The sequence below is a fragment of the Oncorhynchus nerka genome, linkage group LG18 (assembly GCF_034236695.1).
Source record: "Oncorhynchus nerka isolate Pitt River linkage group LG18, Oner_Uvic_2.0, whole genome shotgun sequence".
NCBI classification, from domain to species: domain Eukaryota; kingdom Metazoa; phylum Chordata; class Actinopteri; order Salmoniformes; family Salmonidae; genus Oncorhynchus; species Oncorhynchus nerka.
In genome coordinates, this window is record NC_088413.1 from 26,832,154 (window position 1) to 26,855,077 (window position 22,924).

The window sequence follows — 22,924 nt, forward strand, 5'->3', positions numbered from 1 at the left end:
CCCAACCGTGTGCCACGGGGCGCAGCCCAGGGTCTGTAGCCTATCGACACACCAGTGTCCCCCTCCAGTCTCGTCAGAGATAGGTAATATCAGGCTTAGACAGTCTTTGAAAGGTACTCTCCTGTCTGGTCAGAGAGGGGTAATATCAGGCTTAGACAGTTTGAAAGGTACTCTCTCCTGTCTGGTCAGAAAGGGGTAATATCAGACTTAGACAGTTTGAAAGGTACTCTCCTGTCTGGTCAGAGAGGGGTAATATCAGACTTAGACAGTCTTTGAAAGGTACTCTCCTGTCTGGTCAGAGGGGTAATATCAGACTTAGACAGTTTGAAAGGTACTCTCCTGTCTGGTCAGAGAGGGGTAATATCAGACTTAGACAGTTTGAAAGGTACTCTCCTGGCTCAGAGGAGAGGGGTAATATCAGGCTTAGACAGTTTGAAAGGTACTCTCCTGGCTCAGAGGAGAGGGGTAATATCAGGCTTAGACAGTTTGAAAGGTACTCTCCTGGCTCAGAGGAGAGGGGTAATATCAGGCTTAGACAGTTTGAAAGGTACTCTCCTGGCTCAGAGGAGAGGGGTAATATCAGGCTTAGACAGTTTGAAAGGTACTCTCCTGTCTGGTCAGAGAGGGGTAATATCAGACTTAGACAGTTTGAAAGGTACTCTCCTGTCTGGTCAGAGAGGGGTAATATCAGGCCTAGACAGTCTTTGAAAGGTACTCTCCTGGCTCAGAGGAGTGAAAACAGTAACACCAACCGGCACTTCATTTTTGCGGCACCCTGCTGATGTGAGCTATGCAGCTAGAGGGGGACCCTTCCTGACAGGAAGAGGGGCCTAGTGGCCAGGGGGACCTCCTTAAATTGAGTGGATTTTAATTTGGCACCAGGCTGTTTTACTGTGAGTCTGCTCAGGCTCGGGGGGGGGGGGGTGCAAAACGGCGAGAGTAAATTGGGATTATTTATACGTGAACATAATCCTGTTTCAAATAAAGGATTTTTTTACCTGACATGCAGAGTGGAGACTGACAGGCACTATTAATATAGTGTTATCTTACCTTCCAGGTCCCAAACTCATAAGGGTTCGGAATGTACTTGCCTCGCTCTCGTTCTCATATCAGTGTCTGTGCTTGTCAGCTTGTGTACATGGTGAAATGTAGAAAGAAAATTGTACTGGCTTACACAGCATTTACATTTGAGTCATTTAGCAGACACTTATCCAGAGGAATTTACAAGAGCAATTAGCATTAAGAGCCTTGGTCATGGGCACATCAGCACATCTTTCACCTGGTCGGCTCTGGGATTTAAACCAACAACCTTTCGGTTACTGGCCCAACGCTATTAACCCTCTAGGCTACCTGCCGCTCTAGCAGTGACCTCTACGCCGACACAGTCTTGCACAAAAGCCTAAACATAACTTAATTTGTACATGAGTACAGTCGTACATATGCAATCATGTTACCAATAATTGTACACTCCTGCCCACCCTCCTCCCCCACCACCTTCTCTCAATGTACACCATTGTAGTTGACTCCCCCACCTCTCTATGTACAGGATGGTAGTTGACTCCTCCCTCCACACCTCTCTATGTACAGGATGGTAGTTGACTCCTCCCTCCACACCTCTCTATGTACAGGATGGTAGTTGACTCCTCCCTCCACACCTCTATGTACAGCAGGCTAGTTGACTCCTCCCTCCACACCTCTCTATGTACAGGATGGTAGTTGACTCCTCCCTCCACACCTCTCTATGTACAGGATGGTAGTTGACTCCTCCCTCCACACCTCTCTATGTACAGGAGGGTAGTTGACTCCTCCCTCCACACCTCTCTATGTACAGGATCGTAGTTGACTCCTCTCTATGTACAGGATGGTAGTTGAATCCTCCCTCCACACCTCTCTATGTACAGCAGGCTAGTTGACTCCTCCCTCCACACCTCTCTATGTACAGGATGGTAGTTGACTCCTCCCTCCACACCTCTATGTACAGGATCGTAGTTGACTCCTCTCTATGTACAGGATGGTAGTTGAATCCTCCCTCCACACCTCTATGTACAGGAGGGTAGTTGACTCCTCCCTCCACACCTCTATGTACAGGAGGGTAGTTGACTCCTCCCTCCACACCTCTATGTACAGGATCGTAGTTGACACCTCTCTATGTACAGGATGGTAGTTGACTCCTCCCTCCACACCTCTATGTACAGGATCGTAGTTGACTCCTCTCTATGTACAGGATGGTAGTTGAATCCTCCCTCCACACCTCTCTGTGTACAGCAGGCTAGTTGACTCCTCCCTCCACACCTCTCTATGTACAGGAGGGATGTAGTGATAAGTGCTGTAAGGTTGGATGTCCTGACAGACTGTTCAGACAATAACCAGTGACCTACAGGACACAGACAGCGCAGCTGGCTGATTTATCTGACAGACGCCTCTCTGATAGTGGACTGTCCTGTATCCAATGAGATGATTTATCAGAGTGGAGAGTGGAGGAGAGAGGAGACTAGCTTAGCACATGTATGCTCACAAACACACACACACACACACAGACACTCACGTACACACACACGCAGACAGACCTTTAACTGAGTCAGCATTATCTACTTATCAGTGTTGTGGATGGAAACCTTTTTAAGCGATGCACCTTTGAAGGCTGTAGATCCGACATGGTGACAGAGAGAAGCTAGGCCACTGTTCGTTGTCATGGAGAGAGCCTGTCACGGCGAATTAAGGCCGTTGTCGGTGAGGAGAGAGGCCTTGAGGAGAGAGCGGTGAGCTCGGACTGACAAAATCTCAGAGATGATAGTCACGTAATACCCAACAAGTCTCAGCTTTGAAGGATCCATCGCAAGCAATTACCTGAGAGGAACAGGATGTCTTGATACTCCGCTTGGGGAGCTGGATCAGAGATAAACCATCTCTCTTCCATCCCTCCTTTTAGTCCAAAGGATTCGACTAACAATGAGCGTGGATGCAGTTCCTCATCAACCCAAAGTTAGATTGTCATCCCAATGAAAATAACATTTCTGGCCGACTTACTAAAAAGCCCACGGATGCCAGAAAAACAATGAGTTAATTGAAACATTAAACAGCCAAATGAAATGCCTTCTTTAATCAACAACCTTGTAAACAACAACTGGACCTATGGTACAGGATACTACATGTACACATCATCCTAGAGAGAGAAATGCTGGATCTATCACTAGGTAGAGTTCAAGCCATGTTTATGAAACCACACGACAATGCCATTATTCCATCACTTTGTATATGCTGATATATGTATATCACTCTGTATATGCTGTATATACAACCACAAGAGACCAAGCAATGAAGCAATAACGTCTCTGACATTAATGTCTCTGATCTCAGATCAAAATGGATCTTTAATTGGGTAGAGTAGCGTTCTTAACAGAAGGGGTCCTATCAAACAGTGGTTTAGTATCCCCTCCTCAATGCCAGGCTGAAGTGGCCCTGTGTTGTATGTCTCATACGAGGCGTGATTAAAAACTCCTCTGTGGCCCCTAGCCTCTCGACCTCTGACCCCGGTCCCACTCCATCTCAACCCCTCAGGAAATTAATAAAACATTTCAGACACGATAGCTATCGCATCGCGCCATCTTGGATGAGAGGGATGAAGTGAGAGGAGGAGGGTGGGGAAGAGAGAAGAGAGACAAATCAATCAAAATCATCTCAATCTCCTCCCATCGCAGACCAATGCTTGGGGCTCGCAGACCAACGCTAGGGTCTACATTCTCAAGATGGCCGCCGATTGAAGCACTTCCTGTGGGGTTCAAGAGCATTTCCTGTGCCAGAGGGCCCTTCAGCTGGGCTATATAACATCATCAATCACTCCCTGCCTTTCTTTCCTTGTTTCTCTCACTTTCCCAGTCAGAGAGAGAGAGGGGAAACAGAGGTGCACGCAAATCACGGGGAAAAATGTAATTATCGCCACAACACAAGTCTGGCTGGAAGATGGAATTTAACCCAGGGAAGAAAAACAGATCTTGTTCTCTCTCTGAGCCCCGGTCCCTCTCTCTCTCTCTCTCTCTCTGAGACCCGGTCTCTCTCTCTCTCTCTCTCTCTCTCTGAGCCCCGGTCCCTCTCTCTCTCTCCCTGAGCCCCGGTCTCTCTCTCTCTCTCTCTGAGCCCCGGTCCCTCTCTCTCTCTCTCTCTCTCTCTCTCTGAGCCCCGGTCCCTCTCTCTCTCTCTCTGAGCCCCTGTCTCTCTCTCTCTCTCTCTCTCTCTCTCTCTCTCTCTCTCTCTCTCTCTCTCTCTCTCTCTCTCTCTCCAGTCTCTCTCTCTCTCTCTCTCTCTCTCTCTCTCTCTCTCTCTCTCTCTCTCTCTCTCTCTCTCTCTCTCTCTCTCTCTCTCTCTCTCTCTCTCTCTCTCTCTCTCTCTCTCTCTCTCTCTCTCTCTCTCTCTCTCTCTCTCTCTCTCTCTCTCTCTCTGAGCCCCGGTCTCTCTCTCTCTCTCTCTCTCTCTCTCTCTGAGCCCCAGTCTCTCTGTCTCTCTCTCTCTCTCTCTCTCTGAGCCCCAGGTCTCTCTCTCTCTCTCTCTCTGAGCCCGGTCTCTCTCTCTCTCTCTCTCTGAGCCCCAGTCTCTCTCTCTCTCTCTCTCTCTCTCTCTCTCTCTCTGAGCCCCAGTCTCTCTCTCTCTCTGAGCCCCGGTCTCTCTCTCTCTCTGAGCCCCGGTCTCTCTCTCTCTCTCTCTCTCTGAGCCCCGGTCCCTCTCTCTCTCTCTCTCTGAGCCCCGGTCTCTCTCTCTCTCTCTCTCTCTCTCTCTCTCTCTCTCTCTCTGAGCTCTCTCTCTCTCTCTCTCTCTGAGCCCCTCCCTCTCTCTCTCTCTCTCTCTCTCTCTCTCTCTCTCTCTCTCTCTCTCTCTCTCTCTCTCTCTCTCTCTCTCTCTCTCTCTCTCTCTGAGCCCCGGTCCCTCTCTCTCTCTCTGAGCCCCGGTCCCTCTCTCTCTGAGCCCCGGTCCCTCTCTCTCTCTGAGCCCCGGTCCTCTCTCTCTCTCTCTGAGCCCCGGTCCCTCTCTCTCTCTCTGAGCCCCGGTCCCTCTCTCCTCTCTCTCTGAGCCCCGGTCCCTCTCTCCCTCTCTCTGAGCCCCGGTCCCTCTCTCTCTCTCTGAGCCCCGGTCCCTCTCTCCCTCTCTCTGAGCCCCGGTCCCTCTCTCTCTCTCTGAGCCCCGGTCCCTCTCTCTCCTCTCTCTGAGCCCCGGTCCCTCTCTCTCTCTCTCTGAGCCCCGGTCCCTCTCTCTCTCTGAGCCCCGGTCCCTCTCTCTCTCTCTCTGAGCCCCGGTCCCTCTCTCTCTCTGAGCCCCGGTCCCTCTCTCTCTCTCTGAGCCCCGGTCTCTCTCTCTCTCTCTCCCCGGTCCTCTCTCTCTCTGAGCCCCCCTCTCTCTCTGGTCCCTCTCTCTCTCTGAGCCCCGGTCCCTCTCTCTCTCTGAGCCCCGGTCCCTCTCTCTCTCTGAGCCCCGGTCCCTCTCTCTCTCTGAGCCCCGGTCCCTCTCTCTCTCTCTGAGCCCCGGTCCCTCTCTCTCTCTCTGAGCCCCCTCTCTCTCTCTCTGGTCCCTCTCTCTCTCTCTGAGCCCCGGTCCCTCTCTCTCTCTCTGAGCCCCGGTCCCTCTCTCTCTCTGAGCCCCGGTCCCTCTCTCTCTCTCTGAGCCCCGGTCCCTCTCTCTCTCTCTGAGCCCCGGTCCTCTCTCTCTCTCTGAGCCCCGGTCCCTCTCTCTCTCTGAGCCCCGGTCCCTCTCTCTCTCTCTGAGCCCCGGTCCCTCTCTCTCTCTCTGAGCCCCGGTCCCTCTCTCTCTCTCTGAGCCCCGGTCCCTCTCTCTCTCTCTGAGCCCCGGTCCCTCTCTCTCTCTCTCTCTGAGCCCCGGTCCCTCTCTCTCTCTCTGAGCCCCGGTCCCTCTCTCTCTCTCTCTGAGCCCCGGTCCCTCTCTCTCTCTCTGAGCCCCGGTCCCTCTCTCTCTCTCTCTGAGCCCCGGTCCCTCTCTCTCTCTCTGAGCCCCGGTCCCTCTCTCTCTCTGAGCCCCGGTCCCTCTCTCTCTCTGAGCCCCGGTCCCTCTCTCTCTCTGAGCCCCGGTCCCTCTCTCTCTCTGAGCCCCGGTCCCTCTCTCTCTCTCTGAGCCCCGGTCCCTCTCTCTCTCGCTCTCTCTCTCTCTGAGCCCCGGTCCCTCTCTCTCTCTCTCTCTGAGCCCCGGTCCCTCTCTCTCTCTCTCTGAGCCCCGGTCCCTCTCTCTCTCTGAGCCCCGGTCCCTCTCTATCTCTCTCTCTCTCTCTCTCTGAGCCCCAGTCCCTCTCTCTCTCTCTCTCTCTGAGCCCCGGTCCCTCTCTCTCTCTCTCTGAGCCCCGGTCCCTCTCTCTCTCTCTCTCTCTCTGAGCCCCGGTCCCTCTCTCTCTCTCTCTCTCTGAGCCCCGGTCCCTCTCTCTCTCTCTCTCTGAGCCCCGGTCCCTCTCTCTCTCTCTCTCTGAGCCCCGGTCCCTCTCTCTCTCTCTGAGCCCCGGTCCCTCTCTCTCTCTCTGACCCCGGTCCCTCTCTCTCTCTCTCTCCCTGAGCCCCGGTCCCTCTCTCTCTCTCTCTGAGCCCCGGTCCCTCTCTCTCCTCATCAAGGTAGATCATATCACCATACTCCCCAACACCCCACTCCCGTCTACACAACAACACAATTACATTTGCTTCGGCTGTGAGAGAATTTGGTTGGATGATTTACTGAAGCAATCAACGCCATCTTGGACCGTTCGCTTTTCCCATAGAGAGAGAGAAAGTCATAATGCTTCAGAGAAAAAGAGAGAGAGAGACCAGTGGGACTGGGGGCCAGGGGCCCTCTTTCTCTCGGTCGGCAATCACCAGATTCTGCCTTTGATTATATTAGCATTAAACAACACCCTGACAGATATGACAAATAGGGGCATTAGAGCATGTCATTTATTCTCCACTCCCTCCCTCTCTCCAGAACCGCTAGGGTTCACTTCCCCTCCCCGACGTCCCCGCGCCCCACTAGCCCACATCCACACTGCCCCGGTGACACCAGAACGGATGTGTAATCTCTCTAGATTACCTCTCTTTTGGAGAACAAGTGAAGTGAATAATGGGAAGTAAATGGGATGGAGGGGAAGAAAAGGGGAGGAGGAGGAAAAAGGCAGACGAAAGGCGGTGTTTCTTTTTAAAATAAAACAGATTAAAGAAAAGCGCAGTGCGGTCGGAGAGAGAGGTGCCATTAATCAATTGGGTTTTCTGTTTTTTGTGGTGTTTTAAATAGGAAACCCCTCTTCTGCTAACAAACAAGGCCCAGCAGGGAATTAGTTATTATCCTGCATCTTTGGTGGTGTGTGTGTGTCTCTGCACTGTCGGGGTGTGAGTGTGTCTCTGCACTGTGGGGGTGTGAGTGTGTCTCTGCACTGTGGGGGTGTGAGTGTGTCTCTGCACTGTGGGGGTGTGTGTGTGTCTCTGCACTGTGGGGGTGTGTGTGTGTGTCTCTGCACTGTGGGGGTGTGAGTGTGTCTCTGCACTGTGGGGATGTGTGTGTGTCTGCACTGTGGGGGTGTGAGTGTGTCTCTGCACTGTGGTGGTGTGTGTGTGTGTGTCTCTGCACTGTGGGGGTGTGGGGTGTCTCTGCACTGTGGGGGGTGTGGGGGTGTGTCTCTGCACTGTGGGGGTGTGGGGGTGTGTCTCTGCACTGTGGGGGTGTGAGTGTGTGTCTCTGCACTGTGGGGGTGTGAGTGTGTCTCTGCACTGTGGGTGTGTGTGTGTGTCTCTGCACTGTGGGGGTGTGTGTGTTTCTCTGCACTGTGGGGGTGTGAGTGTGTCTTTGCACTGTGGGGGGTGTGTGTGTCTCTGCACTGTGGGGGTGTGAGTGTGTCTCTGCACTGTGGGGGTGTGTGTGTGTGTCTCTGCACTGTGGGGGTGTGAGTGTGTCTCTGCACTGTGGGGGTGTGTGTGTCTCTGCACTGTGGGGGGTGTGTGTGTCTCTGCACTGTGGGGGGGTGTGTGTCTCTGCACTGTGGGGGTGTGAGTGTGTCTCTGCACTGTGGGGGTGTGAGTGTGTCTCTGCACTGTGGGGGTGTGAGTGTGTCTCTGCACTGTGGGGGTGTGTGTGTGTCTCTGCACTGTGGGGGTGTGAGTGTGTCTCTGCACTGTGGGGGTGTGTGTGTGTCTCTGCACTGTGGGGGTGTGTGTGTTTCTCTGCACTGTGGGGGTGTGAGTGTGTCTCTGCACTGTGGGGGTGTGAGTGTGTCTCTGCACTGTGGGGGTGTGAGTGTGTCTCTGCACTGTGGGGGTGTGTGTGTGTCTCTGCACTGTGGGGATGTGTGTGTGTCTCTGCACTGTGGGGATGTGTGTGTGTCTCTGCACTGTGGGGGTGTGAGTGTGTCTCTGCACTGTGGGGGTGTGAGTGTGTCTCTGCACTGTGGGGGTGTGTGTGTCTCTGCACTGTGGGGGTGTGAGTGTGTCTCTGCACTGTGGGGGTGTGAGTGTGTCTCTGCACTGTGGGGGTGTGAGTGTGTCTCTGCACTGTGGGGGTGTGAGTGTGTCTCTGCACTGTGGGGGTGTGAGTGTGTCTCTGCACTGTGGGGGTGTGAGTGTGTCTCTGCACTGTGGGGGTGTGTGTGTGTCTCTGCACTGTGGGGGTGTGAGTGTGTCTCTGCACTGTGGGGGTGTGTGTGTGTCTCTGCACTGTGGGGGTGTGTGTGTTTCTCTGCACTGTGGGAGTGTGAGTGTGTCTCTGCACTGTGGGGGTGTGAGTGTGTCTCTGCACTGTGGGGGTGTGAGTGTGTCTCTGCACTGTGGGGGTGTGTGTGTGTGTGTGTCTCTGCACTGTGGGGGTGTGTGTGTGTCTCTGCACTGTGGGGATGTGTGTGTGTCTCTGCACTGTGGGGATGTGTGTGTGTCTCTGCACTGTGGGGATGTGTGTGTGTCTCTGCACTGTGGGGATGTGTGTGTGTCTCTGCACTGTGTGGATGGGTGTTTGTGTATTTCTGTGTACTTGTGTGTGTGTGTGTGTGTGTGTGTGTGTGTGTGTGTGTGTGTGTGTGTGTGTGTGTGTGTGTGTGTGTGTGTGCGCTTACCTGTGTGTGTGCCTGCCTGAGTGTGTGTGCGGTGTATTAATACATGTAATTGTCCAGTCAGGACCAGCAGAGGATGGCCTCTCCCTGATCCCTGCTCCCCACCATTAGCTGTGTGATCTATCTCTAGTTTATTGACACCCAGCCCATTGATCTACTGCTGCACCACACCTGCTATGATTCCTTCATCTGTATTCATGAATCCTCCATCAGCGCCGCACTAAATAAACTTGGACACAAAACACAACCAAACAGAAGGGGAAGCTGCTAACCGGAATCAATGCAAAGCAGCATTTCCCCTCCACATCAGGTTGGCCCCAGCCACAGAGGAACGCTGAGGGCCACCAGGGTCAAAGGTGGACGGACAGGTCGGGAACCCTTGACCTTAATGCCAATATCAGCGGTCATTAAAGATGCCTTCTCTCTCGTTTGGAGAAAGGGAGCGAGAGATTGGGGTGACTGTGGAATGGCCTGAGGGGAGGTGAGGAGGAGAGATTGGAAGAGATGGTTCCTCCATCTCTCCATCCTGGAGTTACTGCACTCAAGGTGAGGACGATAGGGACGATAACTCAGATGGGGTGAAGAGGAGGAGGGATGGAGAGGGAGGGAAGGAAAGAGAGAGGTGGAGGTAAAGAGACAAAGATGGAAGACTTGCCTGAGAACAGAGCAGCATGACCAGCTCTACCACCGAACTGCTGGACTTCATACACATCAGACCTGGAGAAAGAGAGAGAGAGAGAGAGAGAGAGAGAGAGAGAGAGAGAGAGAGAGAGAGGACGTGGAGAGAGAGCGAGAGGACGTGGAGAGAGAGAGAGCGAGAGGACGTGGAGAGAGAGAGAGCGAGAGGACGTGGAGAGAGAGAGAGAGAGAGTTGACGTGGAGAGAGAGAGAGCGAGAGAGAGAGAGCGAGAGAGAGAGCGAGAGAGAGAGAGTTGACGTGGAGAGAGAGAGAGAGAGAGAGAGAGAGAGAGAGAGAGTTGACGTGGAGAGAGAGAGAGAGAGAGAGAGAGAGAGAGAGAGAGAGAGAGAGAGAAAGACATGGAGAGAGAGGGCGTGGAGAGAGAGCGAGAGGACGTGGAGAGAGAGAGAGCGAGAGAGAGAGGAGAGGACGTGGAGAGAGAGAGAGTTGACGTGGAGAGAGAGAGGGCGAGAGAGAGAGAGAGGACGGGAGAGAGAGCGAGAGAGAGAGAGGAGACGTGGAGAGAGAGAGAGAGAGACGTGGAGAGAGAGAGAGAGAGAGAGGACGTGGAGAGAGAGAGAGAGAGAGAGAGAGAGAGAGAGAGGAGAGTGGAGAGAGAGAGAGAGAGAGAGAGAGGACGTGGAGAGAGAGAGAGAGAGAGGGCGTGGAGAGAGAGAGAGAGAGAGAGGACGTGGAGAGAGAGAGAGAGAGAGAGGACGTGGAGAGAGGGCGAGAGAGAGAGAGAGGACGTGGAGAGAGAGCGAGAGAGAGAGAGGACGTGGAGAGAGAGCGAGAGAGAGAGGACGTGGAGAGAGAGAGGACGTGGAGAGAGAGAGGACGTGGAGAGAGAGAGGACGTGGAGAGAGAGAGGACGTGGAGAGAGAGAGGACGTGGAGAGAGAGAGGACGTGGAGAGAGAGAGGGTAGTGGAGAGAGAGAGGGCGTGGAGAGAGACCTAGGGCGTGGAGAGAGTAGAGGGCGTGGAGAGAGAGAGGCGTGGGCCTTGAGAGAGAGGACGTGGAGGAGAGAGAGGACGTGGAGAGAGAGGAAGGGGGGCGTGGAGAGAGAGAGGACGTGGAGAGAGAAGGACGTGGAGAGAGAGGGGCGTGGAGAGAGTAGTATGGATACGTGGAGAGAGGACGTGGAGAGAGAGAGGACGTGGAGAGAGAGAGGACGTGGAGAGAGAGAGGACGTGGAGAAAAAGGACGTGGAGAGAGAGGACGTGGAGAGAGAGAACGTGGAGAAAGAGGACGTGGAGAAAGAGGACGTGGAGAAAGAGGGAGAGAGAGAGAAAGCGAAAGAGAAAGCGAGAGAGAGAAAGCGAGAGAGAAAGCGAGAGAGAGGGGGATAGAGAGACAAGGAGAGAATGAAAGTTTAAACTAAAATACAAGCTCACTGCCATGACAACCATTTTGTCTGCCTTCTTCAGTAAAAATGTAGACGTGTGTAGTAGTGTGTGCACGCTCCAATGAACCCACACACACACACAAACACAATCTGACCATAAGTACCTAATCCGGCGACATCTGCGTGGGGACAGAGTAGTATTGATGTGGCCTAATGAGTGGACATGATGTTACTGTAAACTAATACATATTGGGCCTTGTATTACAGGCTGAGACGTGGTTCAGCATATGTCTCATTGATCCTATAGTGGTGGAAGGTCTGAGGGGAAGAGGGGGGCAGGGGGTGGGGGCAGTGGAGTGGCCAGGGGTAATTTCATATGCAGAGAGGAAAAGGGACCTCTGCATTCTCAGTTACTCTAGTCTGTGCACGCTAACGCACACACGTATGTATGGATACACACACATAATCCCCCACACTCCCAGACACACAAATCCCTAACCCCCCCATCCCCCCTGCAGCTATCAATCAACTTTCCATTTTGTTTGGTGGCAGTAGACATCCCAAACACTCCCATTAGTGGGCTGACCCCTGACCCAGGCCTCTAGGACCTGCCCCTCCCCTCCCTGTACCGCAGCACAGCTACAATCAGTTAGTTAAAACTGATCCACTCTACTGAGGCCTTTACCAGCCTTGATGTCATTACCAAAGGGCCTGTGTTAGTGCTGTTTAGATGAAGAAGCGTGTGAAATGGCCCGTAATTCTGCAGTGCGTATACTAGTGTGGCTGTGTCTGAGGGTGGGATGGTAAGTTTAGCCCTCAGATCATTGACAGTCAGGTCGGAAATCTAGAGAAACCTTTTATTGAGATAAGTGGTCCATAGAAAAGACGAGTTTGATATCATTAGAATGTAGTGTGTGTGTGTGTGTAAGGACTTTGTGACATCTGCTGATGTAAAGAGGGCTTTATAAATGCATTTGATTTGTGTGGGAATCCATGTGGTCCTTGATGCTCTCTAGACGGCTACTTACTGGTGCCCTCGATGAGGAGCTCCTGTCCGTGACTACCCAGCAGGGTGCGAGAGAGGAAGGGGGCAAAGTCCACAAAGATCTCTCTCAGTAGGGGGGCAGCCTTATCCAGAGCATGCTCCAGTCTCTCTGAGATACTGAGGGGAAGATTAGACACTCATATTCAAACACATGCACATTACATGTTTACACCAGGCAAATATGTAGAATAGAATATTAAAATGCATAGAGGAGACTTTATAACTGAAATTGATCCACAAAGCAGTAGCTAAAACCACTACAGAATCCAGAATATTGTCGAACATCACAACACAAATAGAGAAAAATTAAGAATGTGTATGTGTGTGAGAGAGAGAGAACTCTCGTGTTCAGGTGGTGTGTGTAGTGACGTATCACCTCATACTGGGGGCTGTGTCCCGGGTCATTGGGGACAGCGTGGGGACAGATGGCAGGTTGGCGCTGGCTGATCCTGGTAGAAACCAGAGAGCCTCATTATTAGTCTGGGAGCAGGACAGGACAGTAGACACACACGAACAGAAGAGCGTACACACACACACACACACACACCTCCCTCATCCACCTCAATGCATTTCTACATAAAGAAAGGAGTGGAGTATAAATGTGGTTTCTGGAGATAATCCAGTGGTTCATTATTAGCATCAGTATCATTATCAGTATCATTATCAGTATAATTGTTAGTATCATTATCATTATCAGTATAATTATTAGCATCAGTATCATTCTTTGTATCATTATTAGCATCATTATCAGTACCATTATTACTATCATTATTAGTATCATTATTAGCATCATTATCAGTATCGGTATCAGCATCGGTATCAGTATCATTATTAGCATCGTTATCAGTATCAGTATCGTTATTAGTATCATTATTGGTATCGGTATCATTATTAGTATCATTATCGGTATCATTATTAGCATCAGTACCATTATTCGTATCAGTATCATCATTGGTATCAGTATCATTATTAGTATCAGTATCATTATTGGTATCATTATTATTATTCGTACCAGTATCATTATTAGTATCAGTATCATTATTGGTATCATTATTATTATTCGTACCATGATTAGTATCAGTATCATCATTGGTATCAGTATCATTATTAGTATCAGTAACATTATTAGCATCAGTATCAGCATTATTAGCATCAGTAACAGCATTATTAGCATCAGTATCAGCATTATTAGCATCAGTATCATTATTAGTGTCAGTATCATTACTAGTAGCAGTATCGTTATGAGTATCATTATTAGTATCAGTATCATTATTAGTATCAGTATCGTTATGAATATCATTATTTGTATCAGTGTCATTATTAGTATCATTATTAGTATCAGTATCATTATTAGTATCAGTATCAGCATTATTAGTATCAGTATCATTAGTATCATTATCAGTATCAACATCATTATTAGTATCATTATCATTATTAGTATCAGTATCAGCATTATTAGTATCAGTATCATTAGTATCATTATCAGTATCAACATCATTATTAGTGTCAGTATCATTATTAGTGTTAGTATCAGTATCATTATCATTATTAGTATCAGTAACATTATTAGCATCAGTATCAGTATCATTATTAGCATCAGTATCATTATTAGTATCAGTATCATTATTAGTATCATTATCGTTATTAGCATCAGTATAATTATTAGTATTAGTATCCTTATCAGTATCATTATTATTATCATTATTAGTATCATTATCATTATCATTATTAGTATCATTATTAGTATCATTATTAGTATCAGTATCATTATTAGTATCATTATCAGTATCATTATTAGTATCATTATCCGTATCATTATCCGTATCAGTATTAGTATCATTACTAGTCTGGTAGCAGGATATGACAATATATTGGCCCTCCTCCACACCAATACATTACTGCACTGAAGGAACGAGTGGCTCAATAAATCTGGTTTGAGGGTTTCCATTAATGTTCCAGAACGGGCAGATGTATGTGTGTGTGTGGGATAAGTGTAGTGTAATTGTCTGGTGTTAGATAGTGGATGATGTAGAGCTGCCTCCGTACAGCTTCCTTCCACTTGGGCACAGATCATTTTGTTCATGTATGGCCTAATTAATGCTACATTCATCAGGGAATATTCATGCAGATTTTTTTTACAAACCAGCATGGATATTAGCAGGGTTTTCCTTTTACACACCACTATGCATACAGGATTCGTTTGCCTTTTGAGCTGATATTGGACTGAACAATTTGAAAATATTCCGGTAAATAGTGAAAATTATTTTATATAAAGTAAGCAAAAAAGTATACTTTTTTTAATTAACACATTTGCTTTCATCGCTTTGGGTGCATATTTATGAAATGACTTCCAGGTGCTTTACGACACCGTCCTCGCGGCAGAGACACACGAGTCTATAACGTCTACAAAGCACAACGTTTGATTGATCTGGCAATAAATTCTATTTCACTGTCGCCCATAAATTCCATAATGCCCGGCAGAATACATGGAGGCGAATCCTCTGGTGTTCGGTGGGCTTGTTTTCCCAGCCGTAAGGGAAGGTCTCAGAGCGGGGATAACTCTTAGGGAATGACAGGCTGTGGACTGGAATGTGTGTGTGTGGACACGGGGGCCCGTCTTTAAGCACCACTGTGCTGTGTGGCCCGCTGAGAGGCTCCCGGTGGACATGAAGTAGCTCCTTCAAACAGTGGAGGAGTAAATTAACTTATCTCCATTAATCCTCCCACTGGCCCCCCTTAAACCCACACACACACACACACACACACCTCTCAAACTGCACACACACACTTACGCAAACATTTCCCGCCTAAAACACACACGCACGCACACACACACAGAACATGAAAGGAAATGTCAATAGGTCTTCTGCCCAGTGTTTACCGACTGTCACCATGGACTAAAGGAGTCCTACTCCACTCAATAGACAAGACTTCTACTTGAGTTGAAAGAAATTTGAGCACTTTTATTAAGCTGAGCCTGGTGCATAGAAAACAATATGGACTTGATATAGTTTATACATGAATCTATGATTCTATAACTTGTTATGCATAATTTATCATTCATATTCACTGTATAATTCCTAGTTCTATGACACACAGAATATCACTCCTTCTTTACCTAATGTCAACATGGCATCATCACATTTAAGCCAAACCTAAATAAATACCCCATTAAGACAGAATAAAAGTCCGTATTAGGGCTGCAGTCAGAGTACTGTACTATATAGTGTCTGACAGTGATCCCTGATAACGCACTGATCCTGTAATAATGCTGCTCGGTCTGCCTGCTCTGCTGTGTTCCAGGGCTGCAGTCAGAGTACTGTACTATATAGTGTCTGGCAGTGATCCCTGATAACGCACTGATCCTGTAATAATGCTGCTCGGTCTGCCTGCTCTGCTGTGTTCCAGACTAACTGGATTACACAGCGTGGAGGGAACATTCAGAAAGACACACTGAAATACTATCCTACATTTTAGTCATCTAGCAGACGCTTTTATCCAGAGTGACTTACATGAGCAATGAGGGTTAAGTGCCTTGCTCAAGGGCACATCGGCAGATTTTTCACCTAGCTGGCTCGGGGATTACAGGCCCAACGTTCTTAACCACTAGGCTACCTGCCACCTTATACTGAGGGACTCATCTATGGAACCTAACATAGAAGTACTGCGAAGGCTTAAGGAGGCTGATTAGGGACTGTGGTATCAACACAGGTTTTAGGAAGAGGATAAGAAGATTCTTTTACTGTCAGATAAGCTGCAAAACGCATCATACGGTGACACTGTGTATTTTGAAAGTTCAATATCTTGAAAACTTCACTGCAGACAAGCAAAACATTTCGGGACTGTATCAACAGTGGTCTAATGAAGCAAATACCAAAAGACTGTTTTTTGACAGGTATTTTCCTTGGGCTTGGCTAGCTGGAATTCTTGGTGTTGTCACTGACTACTTCTTCGATGCAGCTCTGACGTGCCGTCTCCGTAGCATGGTAACCTTACTGCTGGGACACCTAACATACCTCCTAATGTCTGGGACTCACCGGCTGCAGCCTCAGCGGTGGTGCTCTGGGAGGCATCGCCCGTGGAAACCACGGCAACGTTGTTGACTGGTGTCCCGGTAGCCGCCACGGCAGCGGTGGCTGATGGGACAGGAGTGGAGGAGCCTGGGGACGGAGCCCCACCCACCTTCTTGGGTGCCACCCGAACGCTTCTGTAAAAGATGAGAGTAAATATGAAAATGTGTGTTGAATACTATTAAAACACACATTATAAAATCCATTCCTTGAGACATCTGACTAACTAAGGACATAAGAACAGAACTTTTGTCATTCTAGAATATAAACAATAGTGATGTCAGTTTAGTAGGCATAATGCATAGTGAGATGTGATTGATAAGACACAGGCTGCAGCATGCGAAAACAACAGTACAGGATCCCATTTAGACAGTAGAGTCATTAGAGGCCTATTTCCCTGACACAGAATATTCAGTAATGGCTGCATCCATCTTGCCTGAAATCGATTGGCTCCCTGCAGCACTCACTCAGTAAGTCAGTAAACATTGTGATTTATTAGCGGTAAGTGGGCCCATCCACCATTACAAATAATATTAAAGCTTCAATACATTGTTAGGGATGTGACCACGACAACATAACAAAATGTGGCAAATCTGGATTCTGGCTCGGAGACAAATGGAGCACATACGACAGAAAAGCAGAAATTCCTGATAAATAAATCTGATAAATCTGATGTATTTTGGTGATCAGCTAGAAGGAATAGCAGATGAACCTGCTCTTTCTTACACAATATAGCTCAAAGAAAAGAAGCTACCGCACATTGTTCTTGCTATGCATCCCATTTGTTTTGAGCCAACAGTTGGGACACAGCCTTTGTAGTGGTTTTACTCTTCTACTATTGTTTTAAACACATGGATAACAGACATGGTCATAGACCCACAGCAGAAGCTGTAGTAAACTACTTTACTCTTAGGATACCTTAGGTTACACTAGGGGTGGGCAACATGCGGCCCGCGGACAGGATCCGGCCTGCAAGCCCATTCATTCTGTGTCCCGCTGGAGCTTTTGTTAGGGGGAGGTTTGTTTTGGTTAAAAAGCACTCCAGGACACTCTTCAACGTCTACAAATAGATAGAAGGTACGTAGACGTTATAATGACCCTATGTGTTTACACTGTATCCCTGTCCTCAAGGTCCCTACTGTATACTATGGGCCAGTGTTGGAGGTCCTGGTCTACCCCCATCCATAACACAGTGGTCTGGTGTAGGTTAAGGCAGGCCCCACGCACCTCTCTGAGTCAGAGGGGTTGGGTTAAACGCGGAAGACACATGACGAGGTATCCCCCCTTTCCCTGACCAATGCTGTATCATGCTGTATCTCTACAGTATGGGTTCTAGTGTACTACCACACGTAACATATAGTGGTCTGGTGTACTACTTGAGTCACAGGTTACTGGTACCAGTGTATCCCTCTCCCTAGGGGCCAGTGCTGTAGGAGACCTGGTGCTCTCCTATCAATAACATCCTTACAGGAAGAGAGCGGAAACAGCGTCTGGATAAAGCTGTCAGTTTAAACTAGGCTCCCTGACAGGCCAGTGGCCCTATCAAAGTAGACCTGGGCCTTCTTATCAGTGCTGACACAGAGGGAGCATGGCCTAATCACTACCTACTGGTCAAAAAAACACACACACACACACACACACACACACAGAGAGAGAGAGAAAAGAGAGAAACACACACACACACACAGAAACACACACATGCACACAGAAACACACTCAGAGAGGAGTATGTTGACTGGGCTTCAGTAGCTCCGCAGACAGAAAGCTGGCGTTGGTATCAAAGCAGGGCCTGGATGATTTAAGACGGCAGATGACACACATTAGGCTGAAGGTACTTTGGATGTTAAACACTGACTGGTTCTGACCCCGCTGTGATCTATGCTGCAGGATGATACAGTCTGGCTGCAGAAATACCAGCAAGGGTTTAGTCTACTGTCTTCACACACACCGTTTAGTACATACAGGTAATGTTTTAGCTACTTCTGCTGAATGCACTTATGGCACGTTCCTCTGGATAAGAGTGTGTTGCCTAAATTCTCAAATGAAAACAATGTATTCCACAATGATAGCTGTCTTATTTGGTGATGTAGTCTTATTTCTAGAACAGGGTTACTGTCCATAATGTATATTGTAAATTCCTTCCAATCCATCATTGAACAGGAATCAACTTCTGCTGGCTATTTTCAAGCATATCACAGGTTTATTGCCAATATGGCCGCTCTATAATTGTGGTACTGTATAACCATCTGCAGTTCAAATGTTGAATCTGTGACATTAATATGACTTAAAAAGGGGCAGTTCACCCAAATTACATGGATTTCCTTACCCTGTAAGCATTCTATGGACAGGGTATGACAGCAATCCATACTTTGGTTAAGTTTCCTTGGCATTGTTTACACATGCTAACACTTTAGCATTTGTGGAACAAATCCCATTTATGTCATGGGACCGAGATTAGCATTTTTCGTGGATCATTTCCAAATAATTTATAAGTGACTTTGTTGGGCTTCACAATCAATTTGAGATACTTTCAGATGATTTGGCACCAAAAAATCCAATATTCGGTCCAATGACTTGGATTTGTGCCACAACAGTGCGGATAAAGTTCGGAATGACACAATTTCATGCGTGCAACATCTAAAAGACCTGCATCATTACACAGAGCTCTGCCATTTCTAAAAGGACCGATTTGTTTATGGAGCCTTCGCTAATGTTAATACGTGGCCCATATAGTGCGGAACGAAAGACGTGTATGGCGTTGTGGGGGGGGATAACTTTCTCAAAACCAAGTGAAATCACACATTTAAAAAAGAGGACTCTTCTATAACATGCCCATTACATTAAAAAATTGACATTTTATTTGGTTGTAAAACGTAAACTTTCTCCTTGGCACTTATTTAATGGCCCTACTTCTGAACAGTAAAGGACATAAGAAATAGGAATTAATACACTAGCTAATTAGCCTCGGCTCACAGTCAAAAAACCCACCGCTGTCCCTTCGCAGTGGTTGGTAACAACTATCCTATTCTGCTTTACACTTAACCTATTTGTAGATGGAACAATCAAATGGGAGGACTCTCCAGGACCCTAGCTTGCTAAGCAGTAACTTTATACAAAGGTGCTCACTTTCTCACTCACACTTTCAGCCTGTAAGCACATTCCTCCATTCAACTCTTTAGAATAGCACAGATTAATGAAATTGCTTGTGTTTACAAGGCGGCGAGCCCGGTTATTGGTTAAAACCTCTAAATTATTCAGGCCCTGACAACCCGAAGCCCAGAGAGCCCAGAGCTTTGCTTCTCCCAGCTCCTCTCCTGGTCGTGGGTTTAACAGTAACAGCCAAGCACCTGCTCTGACGGCTGATTAATCGACAGGGGCGTGGGGCTCAACGATAAGTGTAGCTAATAACCTAACTGAATAATTTAAAGGCCTGAGTTGCTGGGGAACAGATGGAGAACCTAACACCGAACCCCAACCCTGTACCACTACACACACACCTCCCCATGGGCTTGACATAGCCTGGCTTCTCTTACTCATGACCAGTGCAGAGAACCAGTCCATGGTCTCTCCTGTCTCTCGCTGTCGACACCTCTCTCCCTGGGTGCTTCACATCAGCACCACCCCTGATACTAGTGACTCCCATCCAATCTAGTCAGTATCTGACCAGCCAGGTTTACTGGATAGTCCTTTCCCTTCTGGTATGACTTAGAGTAGACATATCTGGCACTGCCTTTCCCTTCTGGTATGACTTAGAGTAGACATATCTGGCACTACCATTCCCTTCTGGTATGACTTAGAGTAGACATATCTGGCACTACCATTCCCTTCTGGTATGACTTAGAGTAGACATATCTGGCACTACCATTCCCTTCTGGTATGACTTAGAGTAGACATATCTGGCACTACCATTCCCTTCTGGTATGACTTAGAGTAGACATATCTGGCACTACCATTCCCTTCTGGTATGACTTAGAGTAGACATAACTGGCACTACCATTCCCTTCTGGTATGACTTAGAGTAGACATATCTGGCACTACCATTCCCTTCTGGTATGACTTACGAGTAGACATATCTGGCACTGCCTTTCCTTCTGGTAGACATGGCACTGCCTTTCCTTCTGGTATCTGGCACTACCATTCCCTTCTGGTATGACTTAGAGTAGACATATCTGGCACTACCATTCCCTTCTGGTATGACTTAGAGTAGACATATCTGGCACTGCCTTTCCCTTCTGGTATGACTTAGAGTAGACATATCTGGCACTGCCTTTCCCTTCTGGTATGACTTAGAGTAGACATATCTGGCACTACCATTCCCTTCTGGTATGACTGAGAGTAGACATATCTGGCACTACCATTCCCTTCTGGTATGACTTAGAGTAGACATATCTGGCACTACCATTCCCTTCTGGTATGACTTAGAGTAGACATATCTGGCACTGCCCTTCCCTTCTGGTATGACTTAGAGTAGACATATCTGGCACTACCATTCCCTTCTGGTATGACTTAGAGTAGACATATCTGGCACTACCATTCCCTTCTGGTATGACTTAGAGTAGACATATCTGGCACTGCCCTTCCCTTCTGGTATGACTTAGAGTAGACATATCTGGCACTACCATTCCCTTCTGGTATGACTTAGAGTAGACATATCTGGCACTACCATTCCCTTCTGGTATGACTTAGAGTAGACATATCTGGCACTACCATTCCCTTCTGGTATGACTTAGAGTAGACATATCTGGCACTACCATTCCCTTCTGGTATGACTTAGAGTAGACATATCTGGCACTGCCCTTTCTGATGGCTATAGTACAGAGTATGTTAATTATTTAATCATCCAACACATCACACAATACTAGCTACACATGTTCACGTACCGTGTTTTCAAACATGGTTCAAACTGCAAAAAAACAACAAGCCATTAGACTCCACATGGGAATTGTTAAGTGGGATGAACTATATTTTTAATTCCCAAGTGGACGTTGAGGTTAGCATCAGATTCTCAGCACAGACAAGCTTAACAGGACAAATTGAAGTAAATATCCAGATGAATGCTAACTGCAAGTCTCATACTGTTGCCCCCTCCAGAGAGGCGCCCCCCCCCTACCCCCCATTCTCCTGTTTATCCTTATGGCTTATTCATGTAAGGGGATGGGGGTGGGGCCCCAGCGGCTGTCTGTCTGTCTGTCTGTCTGTGTCTCATGCAGTCTGGCTTTGATCTTCCTCCCTCTCCCTCTCACTGTGCATGTGAACATGTGAATCATGCCTCCTGTGTTCTTTATATCCCCCTAACAACAACCCCTTCCCAACCTCCAACGCTCTACCTGTGACTTTCGGTCACAGCGTCCGGTTGGACCTGGCCTTGGTGACATCAGTGATGAAAGACAGTAGTGTTTGGCATGAGGACAGCAGAGGTGGTGAGAAAGAAGGGAGAGATGAGGCACCCTCCATGTCTCTCCCAGTGTGGCAGGGGATCACACTAAAGGTTCCTATTCAAGGAGGCCCACTGTCATCTATCTGGTCTGACAAGTATCTCTGTCATGGCAGTATGCTGTTTGTTGATCACAGTATGTTCATGTGCCAATGAGCAAATAGCTATGATATTTGCACTCAATACATTTACTTTTAATTCCTTACCACAAAACATCACATTTTCAACATGGTCGGTCTTTGCTTTACAAAGGTATGTGGCAAGTTCAACTTACAGAATTCAAAATGCCTTACTAACACAAATGTCAAACTAACACCCACATTTGCTGCTGTAACATGCCATGTAAATCACACTGCTATTCTTCCTCCCGTAGATGACTGCAAATATTTGTGGACATTCTGTCATAACAGGGACATATCCCCGAGGCGAATGTATGTACGGCAGAATCTAGCCGACCGGGCCTCCATCTCTCTGCCTAGTAAATAAATCAGAGTGATACTTCACCTCTGACCCCGGCCATTTTTATCTGGGTGATCCTGCTTTTTCCACGCTCGTAAATGTAAAACCCCGGGACCAGTTATTTGGATTGAGGAAGGCCGGGTTGGTTCCCATGTTTTGGCGTAGGTGTCAGTCTGTCTGTCTACACAGGCTGTCTGTCTGCACCGCTGTCACTGAGACTTCCAGGACTTTATGATGAACTACTGCTGTGTGTTTGAGCCTGAGCTACCTGAGCAGAGCTGGGCGATAGGGACAAGACTCCATGTTGCGATAAATTGCCCTAATTGATGTGATAACAATAACTAAAACGATAGCTTTATAATATTCATGTACACCACAGTTTAAAAATATAATTTAAACTACTATTACTAGTTTGATGGTTGTAACCATTAATTGTCCCATTAACAAACCACTCATTTCAGCAAACGTATTTCATTTCAAACCTCACATTTCTCTAGTATAGGCTACTTATCATCATGAACGATATCAGCAAAATGCCTGCGATAAGTGATCGGTGGTGTCAACAAAAAAATGGTTTATCGTCCCAGCTCCATTCCGGAACCATTTAGTGATCAGATTCATTTCTCATTATTATCAGAATCATATTAATTTGTTGTCTTAAAAGATGACTCAAATCTAAAATAAATACTATTTTAACCATTTCAAATACACTTACATTCTTATGCAGTTTGGGTATGTTCTGATGGAATTTCCCTACAATCTGAGTGAAAATGAAAAGCTAGAAGTCTACACTCTCACACAGACGGTAGAGATTAGAGTAGACCTGAGAGAGAGAGGAGCAG

General features: G+C 47.8%; 1 protein-coding gene across 1 annotated transcript in view; it reads right to left on the reverse strand.

Moving 5' to 3' along the window:
• LOC135561612 (lipopolysaccharide-responsive and beige-like anchor protein) overlaps positions 1-22,924 on the reverse strand; it is a 48,305-nt gene that overhangs the window by 5,170 nt on the left and 20,211 nt on the right. The window contains exons 11-14 of the mRNA XM_065003330.1: positions 16,157-16,326; positions 12,496-12,568; positions 12,103-12,236; positions 9,705-9,766 (exon numbers count right to left, since the gene is read on the reverse strand). Of these exons, the coding sequence (XP_064859402.1) occupies positions 9,705-9,766; positions 12,103-12,236; positions 12,496-12,568; positions 16,157-16,326 (439 nt within the window). The remainder of the gene's footprint in view (positions 1-9,704; positions 9,767-12,102; positions 12,237-12,495; positions 12,569-16,156; positions 16,327-22,924) is intronic.